Here is a 15,844-nt window from a genome sequence, read left to right as displayed (position 1 = left end):
ATAAAATACATAAAAGTGAATATGAACACGTAGTTTATAACAACAATGCTTGTACTTACATGAAAAATGTACGAAACTAAATTTACAGCAGAAAAAACACATTCATGTGTCAGTTGTAAAACTGGCCAAAAACCACCAGTGAGCATATGTGCTGAGCAGCTGCAACATGTTTTATGCTATTTTCATCAAAAAAGGCGTATGACAAAGACATGACACACTAAGGGCAGAACAGGTATCTGCTACCCAACTGTCTGCAGCAGTAGAGAGACTGAACATTATCTGTGGAACATTTGAAGTCAGTATTTACATGGCACCTTAAGCTATCTCAGCGACAATGCTGATAAATCTGTCTCATATAGTCTACACTGCCAGTTACTGGAAGGAGCTGTACACCCATGTATCAGAGAAAACACACTGGTACATTACAGTGCAGGGAATCAGATCAGATGTCAGCAATACCATCACTGTATTACCAGACATAAAAAAAAAAAATCATATTAATAAAGGACTCCTAATAAACAGGTCTCTCTCGAGGATCAAAAAATAGGTCCATATATATCCCAGTATCCAGCAAATAAGGTCACCACTACTTCAACAGTCTCCTGTAGAATGAAGGGTCAGTTGGGAGGACTTTACTTTCCACCGTGAAATTGAAATTTGCTAAAGTTCATCGTGATTTAAGCCTGCAGAAAACAAGAGAAAATAAGACATTGTGAAGCCTTTACAGGATCTTCTATTCAGTGCATAAGGAACGTGAGAGCGCCAATGTCAACGATTAGCGGTTATACATTTCTAAATCTTCTGTTAATGCTGTATACATTAGTAGTAATTGGTCATGTTACAGCCTTAAAGGGCTTCTGTCACCCCCCTAAAGTCATATTTTTTTTTGGGCTCCTTAAAATCCTCATGCTGCGATTTATCAATATATAGGGCTCTTACTCATTTTCGTTCAGTAGTTTCTTCAAAAAATTGACTTTTATAATATGTAAATTACCTCTCTACCAGCAAGTAGGGCGGCTACTTGCTGGTAGCAGCCGCATCCTCCTTTCATAATGACGCGTTCTAAATGCGTTTTAAATCTCGCACCTTCGCCGTACCGGTCTTCAGTCGGAGGACGCTCGCTCGGCCGCTCCTTCCTCAGTGCACCTGCGCCGGGTGTAGATGTGACGTCATCGGCGCAGGCGCATTGAGGAAGGAGCGGCCGAGCGAGCGTCCTCCTCTCAGTGCGCCTGCGCCGACTGAAGACCGGTACGGCGCAGGCGCGAGATTTTGAACGCAGACAGGGCCAGCCAGAGGACGAGCACGTTCGCTGGCCCTGTCAATCAACATGAGGAGGGGGCGTCATTATGAAAGGAGGATGCGGCTGCTACCAGCAAGTAGCCGCCCTACTTGCTGGTAGAGAGGTAATTTACATATTACAAAAGTCCATTTTTTTTTAAGAAACTACTGAACGAAAATGAGTAAGAGCCCTATATATTGATAAATCGCAGCATAAGGATTTTAAGGAGCCCAAAAAAATAAAATGACTTTAGGGGGGTGACGGAAGCCTTTTAAGCCTCTATTACACAGGCCGATTGAGCAAGCGTTTGTCAGGAGGGAAGCATTCCCTCCAAGCTGGGGCGGATCTACCATAGCGGCAGACCATGCAACTGCTATGGGGCCCAGGGCAAGAGGGGGCCCAGTTGGGATCATCTTCTCTTCTACTGGGAGTGAAAAACTTGGTCAGGACTCTACCCTCTAAAGCAGACATCCTCAAACTGCGGCTCTCCAGCTGTTGCAAAACTACAACTCCCAGCATGCCCGAACAGCGTACAGGTATCAGCCTACAGCAGGGCATTGTGGGGGTTGTAGTTTTACAACAGCTGGAGAGCCGCAGTTTGAGGATGCCTGCTCTAAAGTAACAACATTTAGCAAATGAGGCAGTGGAAAAATGGCCCAAGGGTCATTGAAAGGGGTTTAGGTGGATACCCTTCTGTCCTGTGTGGGGGCCTAGTTTGATCCTTGCTATGGGGCCCTTACTTCTCTATGTACGCCACTACCTCCGAGCAATCGCCTGCTAGCTAGTGGAGGCGACTGCTGCTATAAAATGCAGCAATCTCCTCCACAGAATGGGAGGAGCGATCGTTATGCCATCGCTAATCACCATGCTGTCTATTAGACAGCACGATCTGCCGCCGGCAAGTGCTGATTTTTAAGCATGTTTGAAAAACAGAATTGCCCAACGAACAAACGTTTGCAAATTCATCGGGCAATTGGCGGCAATATTACACTGCAAGATAATCGCTAACGAGCGTTCATGTGAACGCTTCATAGCGATTATCACCCAAAATATCGGCCAGTGTAATAAAGCCTTAATACAGCCCTTACTATTTATATTTAGTGGTATGCGTCAGATACTTATGATGGTGATAATTATTTGGGAGTGGGGCTAAAATGGGAAGACTTGCTACTGGCTACTGCCCCCAATAGTTTGGCGCCATCAGGTGTATCTTTTTTCTCTATTTCCTCTATTCTATTGTCACTATATAGCGTTTCTGAAAAGTTAAGGAAGGATCCCGGCGACAGATAAAGTCCTCTTTCAGCTCTTCTTTATTAGTTATAAGCAGAAGACAGACATAACCATCAGATACACGGCAGGATTGACGCGTTTCGGGTGAGTACCCTTAGTCGTAACAAATTGCTAAGTGTGGCCCCTCAATATAAAGGAGTTGAAATCACCCCTCCTCCAATAGGGAGGGACTGGTTTCAAGCAACATCCGTTGCAGCACACCTAGACACACCTTTTTTCTCAGCTTACATCAATCAATTTGTGATTAGTAAAAACACTGTGTGAACCTTCATTTGACCTGTTAACCCCGGGTTACCCCGTGTCTTCGTTCAGCAGAAACCGCACAGTGTGAATACTCCATTGGTTCATTTATAAAAAACATATAATATATATAAAAAAAAACCTGATACAAATATTTGTACAAAAGCAAATTCAAATAAAATGGCTTCTTGCCTTTCGGCATATTCTGATCCATTATCTGGTACTAACAATCACTAAACGGACCTGTCTGGACATATAATAAATGAGAGAATAGGAGTAGGAATGCAAAGACACCACCATCGCAATATCAAGCTGAGAGTTTTAAACCACTTACAAAATATTACAAGATAAGTAAAATATCTAGTGAAACATGACAAGTAATTGCAATAATTCTGGGTACATTTATCAAAAGGTATCCTGCACCACCAGGATAAGTAGAAGAAACCACTCTATCTGACCAGCGTTGTGAGAACATCGATGAACAGAGATGCGCACAAGTCCCGGTAATAGGAGCTCCCACATATTATATACTGTTATTGGGATCATGTAAAACTGTCCTGTCCCCTTTGACATTAGTAAGATAAACATAAGAAAGATATATACCCACCCAAATAAAAATATGGTGGACATAGTATATTGATAATAATATACAATGTTTAACGCCTTATTATGTGCACCTGATAATTCACTGATAAATATATATGAGTTCTTTTTTGAGGTTGAGACCCTTTGGAACCCTAGTCCCCAGTCTGAAGATCCAGTAGGCCTCACGAAGAAGAATTTTCTTCCGATGATCACCGCCCCTTTTCGGAGCTAATACTCGCTCGATGGCATACGTCTGGAAAAATGATACCTGGCGGGCATGGACATGTATGAAGTGCCTTGCTATGTTTGAAATATTTAAAATGTTGGGGTTACTGATATAATTGAGATGTTCTAATACTCGACTTTTAAACCTGCGAACTGTACTTCCCACGTACATCAAATCACACTGGGTGCATCGGATGACATAAATGACACCTTCCGTGTTACAATTGATGTACGTGCGAATTGGAAAGTTGCATGAATGATCTGCATTATCAAATGATTTTGTAAGTAGTACATAGTCGCAGGTTTTACAGCGAGTATTTCCACATTTTGTAAATCCTTTGTAAATAAGCCAACTTGGCTTAGGATGTGTTCCCCTGCTGCTGGCAGTGTAGAGAGATGGGGACAGCGAACTGGACAGGGTAGGGGCCCTTCTAGAGACAATTCTGCAACCTGATTTGAGTGCTTGATATAAAATATCGTCATCAAACAGAATAGGTAAGCACTTTTTATTTACAAAGGATTTACAAAATGTGGAAATACTCGCTGTAAAACCTGCGACTATGTACTACTTACAAAATCATTTGATAATGCAGATCATTCATGCAACTTTCCAATTCGCACGTACATCAATTGTAACACGGAAGGTGTCATTTATGTCATCCGATGCACCCAGTGTGACCTGATGTACGTGGGAAGTACAGCTCGCAGGTTTAAAAGTCGAGTATTAGAACATCTCAATTATATCAGTAACCCCAACATTTTAAATATTTCAAACATAGCAAGGCACTTCATACATGTCCATGCCCGCCAGGTATCATTTTTCCAGACGTATGCCATCGAGCGAGTATTAGCTCCGAAAAGGGGCGGTGATCATCGGAAGAAAATTCTTCTTCGTGAGGCCTACTGGATCTTCAGACTGGGGACTAGGGTTCCAAAGGGTCTCAACCTCAAAAAAGAACTCATATATATTTATCAGTGAATTATCAGGTGCACATAATAAGGCGTTAAACATTGTATATTATTATCAATATACTATGTCCACCATATTTTTATTTGGGTGGGTATATATCTTTCTTATGTTTATCTTACTAATGTCAAAGGGGACAGGACAGTTTTACATGATCCCAATAACAGTATATAATATGTGGGAGCTCCTATTACCGGGACTTGTGCGCATCTCTGTTCATCGATGTTCTCACAACGCTGGTCAGATAGAGTGGTTTCTTCTACTTATCCTGGTGGTGCAGGATACCTTTTGATAAATGCACCCAGAATTATTGCAATTACTTGTCATGTTTCACTAGATATTTTACTTATCTTGTAATATTTTGTAAGTGGTTTAAAACTCTCAGCTTGATATTGCGATGGTGGTGTCTTTGCATTCCTACTTCTATTCTCTCATTTATTATATGTCCAGACAGGTCCGTTTAGTGATTGTTAGTACCAGATAATGGATCAGAATATGCCGAAAGGCAAGAAGCCATTTTATTTGAATTTGCTTTTGTACAAATATTTGTATCAGTTTTTTTTTTATATATATTATATGTTTTTTATAAATGAACCAATGGAGTATTCACACTGTGCGGTTTCTGCTGAACGAAGACACGGGGTAACCCGGGGTTAACAGGTCAAATGAAGGTTCACACAGTGTTTTTACTAATCACAAATTGATTGATGTAAGCTGAGAAAAAAGGTGTGTCTAGGTGTGCTGTAACGGATGTTGCTTGAAACCAGTCCCTCCCTATTGGAGGAGGGGTGATTTCAACTCCTTTATATTGAGGGGCCACACTTAGCAATTTGTTACGACTAAGGGTACTCACCCGAAACGCGTCAATCCTGCCGTGTATCTGATGGTTATGTCTGTCTACTGCTTATAACTAATAAAGAAGAGCTGAAAGAGGACTTTATCTGTCTCCGGGATCCTTCCTTAACTTTTCACTGCCTGCCACGGGAACACTTCCCCAGGGCCTCTGGAGCCGGGACTATACAAAAGACCAGATAGGTGAGCTGGAATATTTCTTTCCATATAGCGTTTCTGCTTATAGTTTAACACTTTCGGCTGCCTTACTCTTTTTCGGATTCTGTTCTTTTATTATATGCCCTACTATAGGACATGTTCTCTCATTTGTAATACATCTATATCCACTCTGGCCTTTACCCTATATAACCCTCCATAGGAGTACAGGATTAACCCTCTTCTTTTTTTCCTACTGCCCCCAAGACAGCAATAGCACCTCCGCCTGGCAGTAAGATATATCGATCTGGGATATATTCAACAGTTTGGAAAATTTGGTTTATTGTATCAAGACTAAAGGATCTGTAAAGCAACCATCAATATGGAAAGGAATATATATATATATATATATATATATATATATATACCTTCTTGTAACAGTACACCATAGCAATATGATATATAAAAACTACTCCGGTATATATTAGAGTAAAGGCTAAAGGAAACCTGCTGCATCCTGCTCATGTATTATAAAAGCACCAGAGGCCTATGATATAATACATAATGACATGTGATGGGAGTCCTGCTATGTACCATTGTGAAGACCCACTTATGACTTCTCACCCCACCGTCATTATATATAAATGTCTTTTAGTTAGTAGGGGATGAACTAATTCTCCTGGGCATTCTCTTACCTTTAGGAGCTACTTGTGTTCCATTTGTTTTCTGCTCCTCTATCCTCTTCAAAAGTTGACGGATCTCATTGTCATAGTCGGTCCATTCAGGAACAATTCGTGCTGCAGCTTTTAATTTGGGTTCCTTAGTTTTGGGATTGTTGCACTGTGGTTGAAGATATAACAGCTTGTAAGATCAATTGCCTTTTCATTTATGTAGACTGCAACCAAAATAGCTACTATTAGTCTCCATAGATGCCCTACTTAACCAGGGCCTAGGTGCCCACCAAAACCAAGGCCATCTGCACCAGGTATAGGCTTATGGGAGTATCTAGCTCTTCTTACTGGCTTAGGAGACACATGGTTAGCACCCTGACACTCTTCATACAATGGCTGGATGTGGGTGACATATTACCAGAGTCCAGTCATGCTTTCAGCGACTGCTTACCTCAGTAGGGAGTTTCATGGGTTCCTGAATAAAGTATTATAATGGAAGATTTCAGTTTACAGCGGTGTTACCTTAAATTTGAAGGGCACATTGCCCAGTGAGTTTATAATTCCATTGCTCTTGCTTTTAGTGGTTTTTATTGTATTCTTACCATTATTCTTTCCACCTTTTTTCATATTTACATTCACTTACCGTACTTTACTGATATGCACTGCTGAGCCATGTACATCCATCACGTGTATGTATCTCTGTAAAGTAACTCCCCCAAGCATGGCATGACTACCATCACATGCCGTACATTGGGCTGGGTTGCTAATCCTAGATACTGAGCTTGTGCTGCTGTAGCTGCAATGCATGCTGAACAGTGAATGCTACTGCGCAGGCGCCCGATCTCTACAAGGTAACTCCACTAATGCACAGCATGTCATTAATCACATTTCTTACAGCAACTAATAGAAGCCATATTATGTGACACATCACTTGAGACATCATGGGAATTGTAGTTTTCAGCATATAGATGTAACTATGGATCATCTATCCTCTGGAATTTAAGGGAAAAAAAAAAAAACATCAGCACGAGGAGGCAACCAGTAAAAAACAAAATTTTGCCAAGATATATAATTTGCCACATTTAATGCTATATAATATATATGGAGCATGTCCCTTTTTTTATCCCGAAATGCCTGTTTAATGGGGGTGCACCGATAATATATATATTACATTATTAACCTCTGTCCCCTTGTTCGGGCTGGTGTTTGCGGCACCTACCGGGTCTATATATCTGTATCCCTCCATTGTGGCCTTGTTACTTATGCTGCCTGCATTTTATTTTGTATCTACATTGGTCCAACTGTGTTACTTTTGACCCCAGTAGGTGTCATGTGGTGTTTTTTGTCTTTACCAAATACATCAGTTTTTTACTTATGATGTACGATATAGCTGATATTATTAACCATAAAGTGTTGACATAATGCACTTTTCGTCTTCGGTGTTCTCGTAATATATTGGCATAGGGTGACGGCATGAAATTCTACTCTGAAACCAGGTAATGGTTTTGTTTGCCTTCCCTCTGACCTGACATTACCTGTGGACATGTTTTCTCTTACACAAATGATGTTACACACCACTGAACTCATACATACAGTTTCTCTTTTTATTTAAATTGTGTATTCTTTGAGGGGAAAAAAATGATGTGTCCGAATACTAGGGAAAGCTTGATCTGAAAACCAATAAGACGGCAAAATATTACAGAAGGAGATGCAAACTGCGCCGGCTATAAAATGCCACTTTGGAATTATTTTTCTCTTCAAAAGCACAAAACAATACAATAACTGCAGATGTGTATCCTGTACACTCATATTACTGCAGATATCTCCTTAAATCAATATATTCTACCCCAAGCTCTCAAGATCTTAAGGTGCTGTTTGAATAGCTGTCATTTTTTTTGTCTGACTACCCCAGGCAATAATGCAATTCTACTTTCTAGCCCTTGACAGATTACAGCATAGTTTATTGACTTCCACAAATTGAGCATTTACAGAATAAGACATGCTCCCAGGCGGTGTGCTGTACATTTTCTCTCAGCTTTTTTCCTCAACACATTTGCTATAGAATGAAAATTCCAAGCCTACGGATAAGATCTTTCCCATGGCTTATTAGGCTTGATCCCTTTAGGCACAGGTGGAACAAGAGGATGCCGCATTCGATTAAAAACGGAAAACAAAGAGGAAGCCATTTTCTAATACTGTAAAGAAAACTAAATGTCAGAAAGATATATTCAACCATCTGGAAAGTGTAGCTTACTGTACAAAACGGAAACGCCAAGAAACTCTACAGAACCAAGATGGATCGGCAATATAACATAAGATCCAAGAGATTAAGGGTCACTAGCTGGCTGCAAACGGGGACCTCACTAAAATACCTGGCCAGGCAGATCTGCAGACATTGTGCTTTCACTTGAGCCAAGTGTTAGAAACCAGGCCTGCGAGAAAATGCAGAACCCACTGAGACATAAACCCTAGCCTTACACATTATATTGAGTGGGTAGAACTAATGTGTGTCATTTGTAGTAGGACCTGAAGAAGATTCCTCCAGATGCACAGAGTAAATGAACACTTGATGTAACACTTGAGTGGAAGGACCCCCAGCACTACAATCAATGGAGAAACTATTCTTTTCATGTATGTTCACATGGAACGGATTTGTGCCGAAATTTTTATAACAAATCTGTGAATAAAATTTTGGTCGCAATCAGTGTGCCTTCCATTCTAACAAGAATATTTTCTGATTGTAGATTTTTTAATTATATTTCCTGAACATTATTATGGGGGCTGCCATCTTGCCTGAGCTCTTCTTAACAGCATTTACAAAGCATTAAAAAATCGCTTTACGGCAGCCCCATGGTCCATAGGCACAATGGACAGGAGGGGACCTCATTGACTTCTATAGTAGAGTCTTAAAGACATGCTCTGTGACCTGTGCAGAGGTCATTGTACAAGGAAAGAATAGATAAGCTCTCACAATCACCTATTGTGAATGGTGGATCCTGTCTTATCTATACACCGAGGTGATATCTCCTTATCACAGGCAGGTTTAGAATAATATATAACTGCAGTAAAGAGATCTCTATAGACCAGTGATGGCTAACCTCTGGCACTCCAGCTGTGGTGAAACTACGACTCCCAGCATGCTCCATTCATTTCTATGGAGTTCTGAGAACAGCCAAGCAATTGTGCATTTAGGGAGTTGTAGATTTAAGGATACTTTCACACTAGCGTTTCTATTTTACGGTATTGAGATCCGTCATAGGGTCTCAATACCAGAAAAAAACACTTCCGTTTTGTCCCCATTCATTGTCAATGGGGACAAAACGTAACTGAACAGAACAGAATGCTCCAAAATGCGTTCTCATACCGGAGAGCAAACCGTAGCATGCTGCGGTTTTCTTTCTGTCATGGGGGCGGATCCGTTTTCTCTGACACTATCTGACACAATAGAAAATGAATCCGTCCCCCATTGACTTTCAATGGAGTTCATGACGGATCCGTCTTGGCTATGTTGAGACAATACAACGGATCCGTTCATAATGGATGCAGATGGTTGTAGTATCAGTAACGGAAGTGCTTATTTTATGTACTCACTATAAGGATGAACTCAGATAAAGGTTCATCATGTTAAACTAGCTGTGCTCATCCATACTTATGATATTTATTATATAAAAGTAAAAAAATTCACAGTTCCAGGAAATATAAGTTAAATTAACAGTACATTAGAGGTATGCAGCGGTATTTTGTTTGGCAAAATGCTGGTATTCATGGAGGAAACCTGGCAGACCTTATTATAGCAAATGGGATCCGTGGGGCGCTTGTGGTGTTTGGCATATGCTGGATACAGCAATTCCAGTATTCTGTTGAGTGCTTACCTATCCATTCAAATTTGTTTAGTGTTTTTGTATTGAATAGGGTGATTCAATTTTAGGTTCAAGCACCTATACATAGCTATAGGGGGGTGAGCCACTTTTCCGATTCCTTTTGAAGATGTGGATGTAGCCTTAGACACTTTCGACTTTATATGCTGGGAGCACAATTCAAAGGAAAAACTTCTTAAACATGGTGAAACACTAAATTATGAAATTCCAGTTTTCAGATACATACTCAGTTTGGAATTTGAAAGACCTGCATCATAGTAAACATAGTCTTGCACTGGCTTTGCCATACCCTAGTACAAATATGCTATTTCAAATGTCTATAAACATTAGCTCTACTAATACATGCAAGAATGAGGCCTGACATGTCAGAGCTCAGCAGGAAATTAGCGGGGGCACTGAAAGCATGGCTGGGGATTTACTAAGCTAATTATGGTAGCATTCTGGCAAACTGACATAAATACTTGCACCAAATTTATTATGTGTTTTCTACACTTTCACACCTAACTAGATGGTTCTGAAAAGGGTATTGAAAGGGGGAGTGGCTTATAACAGGGGTGTGGCTTAAGGCCTATGCATATAAAGTATCTTTTGTCAGCAGCACATCTCCCCATGTAAACGGAATGTGCTTCCAACATTAATGTAAATGAATGGCTGCATGTACAATCTGATTGTTTGCCGATTGGTGATAATACATGATTGGAGCTCATTTAATGGATAGATATCTGCCCGTGTAAAATCACCATAAACCAAGTGTCAAAATTTGGATTTTCACAACTCACAGCCTGTCCCCTTGGTGCCTCACTCTGTTAGCAGCCTCTGAATGAAGACTTCTATTAGAGGTGGCAGTCTGGTGGCCCCTGCAGCAAAGTCCGGACCACACTGACAATGCCCCAAGTCAAATCTGTTCAGTGACACAGTAGGTTCACACCCTACAGTTTGCTCATGCCATGGAGCCCCTGGCACACACAGGCTTTGGATACAAGATCTATACAAGGAGCAGACTAGTTAGTGGAGCTGCCAGGATTAGTTATTTCGGTATGTCAACACTATCTCTGCACATCTGGACACCATGGCTGCTTCTGTCCCAGCTCTGCTTCCTCAAGCTTCAGCAACTTCACCCACAGTCTGCTCCTTATTCCAGTGGTTCCAGATTACACCTGCCATCAGCACCTAATTATGAGGGAGACCCAAAGCCTTATGGTGGCTTTCTAAATCAGTGTACCAAACACTAAAAACTGCAAGCCTGCAAGTTTCCTACAGATCATGACAAAATGGTGTTTATTGTTGTCTCTTCTGCCTGGTGAAGCATTGTCTTGGGTCTCACCTATCTGTAAATATGGAGATTTCCTGACTACCAACTTGCAACAGTTCCTGACTACCTTCCGTAAGATCTCTTAAGAGCATGGTTGGATTGCTTTAGCTGTATCCTAAATGACAAGAGGCTGCCATACATAGTATAATCCCCATAGACTCCAATGCTAATGCATTGGGGTCTATGAGAGAGGCAATGATTGCTTGCTATAGTTCCCTAGGCTGCAAGCTGCGGTTTTTGTCTGGCCGCCTCTCGGCATGTTTGCTGTGTTGTGGCCGGATCTCCACCTGGTCCCCATTATAGTAAATGGGGCTGGGCGGACTTCCGACCGTACACGTGTGCAAACAGTAGTAGGGATACCGCAGGCTGTTCCCCTGCCAGAACAGCCTGCCGGAAAAGCTTACAGTGAGTGTGAAAGTAGCTTCATTCAGAGGCTGCTAACATTGTATGCAATAGGAAATGGTGGCAATAGAAAGTGCAACTTGCCCCACAAAAAATGAGCCCTCATACCGCTATGTGAACGGAAAAATAAAAAAAAGTTATGACCCCGGAAAGGCAGGGAGTGAAAAATTAAAACTAAAAAACCTCTGAGGCTCAAAGGGTTAAATTAATGGGGAGTCTACTGCAGGGATCCCTGCACTCTGCTTGTTTCCAGTACTGCCACAGAAATGATTGGAACTATTGCACATATGGCCAATGGCTATTCTGTTCATTTCTGGGGGCTTCCCAGAACAGGTACAGGGTCGCCATTCTCATGATCAGTGGAGACCCAGAGGTAGAACCCCCATGACCTAACAGTTATCATAAATAATCATTTCACATTACTGGAATACCCCTTTAAGGTAACACTTGACCCACACATTGTATGTTGATTCAATTTGAAAATCTTCACTGATTTATAAATATTGTAATTTTTTTTAAAACAAAATAATGTTTCAAAAGGCAATGGAAACCAAAATCATCAACCAATTGAGGGCTGGATTCCAAAACAACACAAAAATCAAAGTAAAAAATTAAGGTCACAGGCGTATCCAATTTGTGTGAATTTCATTAAGGCAACTCATAATATGACTCAGTAGTGTGTAGGGCCCCCACATGCCAGTATGTGCTACAGACAATGTGTGGGCGTGCTACTAATGGAATGGCAGATGGTGTCTTGTGCGATCTCCTTCCACACCTAGATCAGGGCATCTGTCAACTCCTGGTCTGTGGCGTTACTTGGCGGCAGATGCACTGATATAGAATGTCCAGTTTCTCAGTTGGATTCAGGTCTAGGGAACATGATGGTCAGTAAATTGCATCAATGTCTTTGTCATCTAAACTGCCTACTAATTGGCTACATGAGGCCAGTCATTTTCCTGCAGAAGGGGGAACATAGGGCTCAGTCCATCAGCCTAAGGTCTAACAATGGCTCTGAGGATTTTAAACAGCAGTCAGGGTACTGTTGGCTATCACGTGAAGGTTTGTGGTACCATCCAAAAAAAAACTCCCCAGACCATCACTAACCCACCGCCAAACCAGTCATGCTGCATGATGTTGCAGACAGCATAGGTGATTCCAGATGCTTTCACCTGACATATGCTCAGTGTGAACCTGCTCCCATCTGTGAAGAGAAAGGGGCACCAATGACAGGCCTACCTATTCTGGTGTTCTCAGGAAAATGCCAACTGAGATGCATGCTGCTGGGCTGTGAGCACAGGTTCCAATACAGAACATTAGGCCCTCATGCCAGTCTGTTTCTGACAATTTGGTGAGAACCATACAGACGAGAAACCTGCTGAAGGTCATTTCCAGTGAACCTGTTGTCACTTTGATTTGTACCAAAGCAGGTGAAAGTGATTCACACTTGTATATGCATCCTAACTGGATAGATTGATATATCTGAAGTTTAAGTGACTTGAGGTTATACTGTGATGTTTAAGCGTTCTCTGTCTGAGCAGTGTCAGTTCATCCTACACTTGTCACACTCACCACACCTATCTCTGCCAGAAATGTAGTGAACACTAAAGATTGCTTACATCGTGCTAAAAAAAGCTTTCCAAAAAAATAATAATAATAATTCTCTTCCTCCTTTTTGCATCATCCTGATGTCACCGGGCAGTTCTTTTTGAAGGTGAATGCATCATCCATAGGATCTGGGGCAGAGTTGACTGGCTTCTTATCCAAGGTGTTCCACTGTGCCAAGAGAAATTCTATTGGAGACCATGATATATTCACCATTAAATTGGAATTAAAGGATTGGCGACATCTGCTGGAAGGTGTTGGTCATTTGGTGGTTATTTATATGACCACAAAAATGTTACCTACAGTACCTACAGACTGTTGGGTGTATGAATCTTTGTCAAGCCACCTGGCCTCACTTGTTTGCTTGCTTCAACTTCATTCTCCACTTTCATCACACAGAGAAAAACATTAAGACAGATGCCCTCTCTCATCCCTTTGTTCCTGCAGACCAAGTCTCTGAACATCACAACATTATTGATCTTGCTTGGATTACGTCTGTTACTCCGATTATGGCTAAGGATATTGTTTCAGTGAGAATATTTGTTCCTACTATGAAAAGGAAAAATTCCTATTTGGGGACAAGAAAATAAAACTGTTGGTCAGCCTGCAGTCCACAAGACTTTAGACCTAATTTTTGGACATTTTTGGTGGCCCACACTTTCCAAAAACATTCATAAATATGTTACCCTCTGTGCCACGTGCGCAGAAAAATAAATCTTTCCGGCAAAGACCTGCAGGTGCTCTCCTTTTTCTGCCTGTGCCAGATTCTCCTCAATAACATATCACTGGGGATCTCATCCCAGATTTGCCTCCAGTTGTACTGTGATCTGGGTGGTCAAAGACCGTATCTCCAAGATGGCTTATTTTGTTCCTCTGATTGGTCTTCCTACAACTGTCCATCTCGCTAAGCTGTTTATTAAGCACATTTTTCCATTTATATGGATTACCCTAGCACATTGTCACTGATAAGGGAGTTCAGTTCATATTCAGGTTCTGGAGGTCCCTCTGTAGATTTCTGGATGTTAACTTGAACTTCTCCAGCATATCATTCTCAGTCCAAGGACAGTTAGAGCATATTAACCAGGTTCTAGAGAGCCATCTGCACCATTTCACCTCTTCTTGCCATGACGACTGGATGCTTTTGCTTCCCTGGGCTGAATACTATTATAAGAATTGCTCTGGTGTGTCAACCGGCAATTCTCTATTCCACAATCTATCTGTGGATTCCACTTCCTGTATGTGTTACTTCTAAGGTGACAGCTTCTGATTATACCCTCAAAGACTTTGTCCAGAACTGGCAGGAAACAAAATCTTCCTGGTCGAGGCAACTGCTTGTATGAAAAAATCTGCTGACCTGAGATGCAGGTCACTACCATATTTCTCCCCAGGAGACGAAATCTAGCTGTCTTCCAAAAACATCCATTTGAGAGTAGCCTCCTACAAGTTTACTCTTCAATTCTTTAGAGGTCTTGAAGCAGATTGACCCTGTATGTTACAAGTTATGACTTCCACTTTCCCTTTGTATACAGGGCCGTCTTTAATATTGATTGGACCCTGGGCAAAAATTTACTTGGGCCCCCTGGATCCTGCCTTCCCACACCTTAGCATGCAATCACGCCCTCCACCACAACACACACACACACACACACAAAATCCACACATGTGGTAGAGTACAGTGAATGACTGTAAATACTTCCAGTTCTGAAGACTCCAGCGGCTCAGGATCAGTGCTCTGGGCAGCTGGGCTCAGGCTGGAAGTACCGCTCTGCAGGAAGGAGACCAGGGCTCGGCTCACCCTAGTGTTACAGTGCACCCCAGCACCCCACAGTATGCAGTATAGCACCCTATAGTATACAGCACCAAACAGTATGCAGTATAGCACCCCACACTATACAGTACCCCACAGTATATAGTAGAGCAGTATAGCAGCCCACAGTATACAGCACCCCACAGTATACAACATCTCACTGTATACAGCACCCCACACAGTATACAGCCCCCCCACACAATATACAGCCTCCCCACACAGTATACAGCCCACCACACAGTATACAGCCCACCACACAGTATACAGCCCACCATACAGTATACAGCCCACCACAGTATACAGGCCCCCACACAGTATACAGCCCACCACACAGTATACAGCCCACCACACAGTATACAGCCCACCACATAGTATACAGCCCACCACACAGTATACAGCCCCACACAGTATACAGGCCCACACAGTATACAGCCCCACACAGTATACAGCCCACCACACAGTATACAGCCCACCACACAGTATACAGGCCCCCACACAGTATACAGGCCCCCACACAGTATACAGGCCCCCACACAGTATACAGGCCCCCACACAGTATACAGCCCCACACAGTATACATCCCCACACACAGTATACAG

General features: G+C 41.9%; 1 protein-coding gene across 1 annotated transcript in view; it reads right to left on the bottom strand.

The window, feature by feature from the left end:
• Positions 1–10: 10 nt before the first annotated feature.
• UGGT2 (UDP-glucose glycoprotein glucosyltransferase 2) overlaps positions 11–15,844 on the bottom strand; it is a 499,843-nt gene continuing 484,009 nt past the window's right edge. The window contains exons 38-39 of the mRNA XM_040425306.1: positions 6,269–6,413; positions 11–683 (exon numbers count right to left, since the gene is read on the bottom strand). Of these exons, the coding sequence (XP_040281240.1) occupies positions 661–683; positions 6,269–6,413 (168 nt within the window). The 3' untranslated portion in view covers positions 11–660. The remainder of the gene's footprint in view (positions 684–6,268; positions 6,414–15,844) is intronic.

This window comes from Bufo bufo, chromosome 3 (genome assembly GCF_905171765.1).
Source record: "Bufo bufo chromosome 3, aBufBuf1.1, whole genome shotgun sequence".
Lineage (NCBI taxonomy): Eukaryota > Metazoa > Chordata > Amphibia > Anura > Bufonidae > Bufo > Bufo bufo.
The sequence above is the reverse complement of the archived record's forward strand: the minus strand, read 5'-3'. Positions and strand labels throughout refer to the sequence as shown.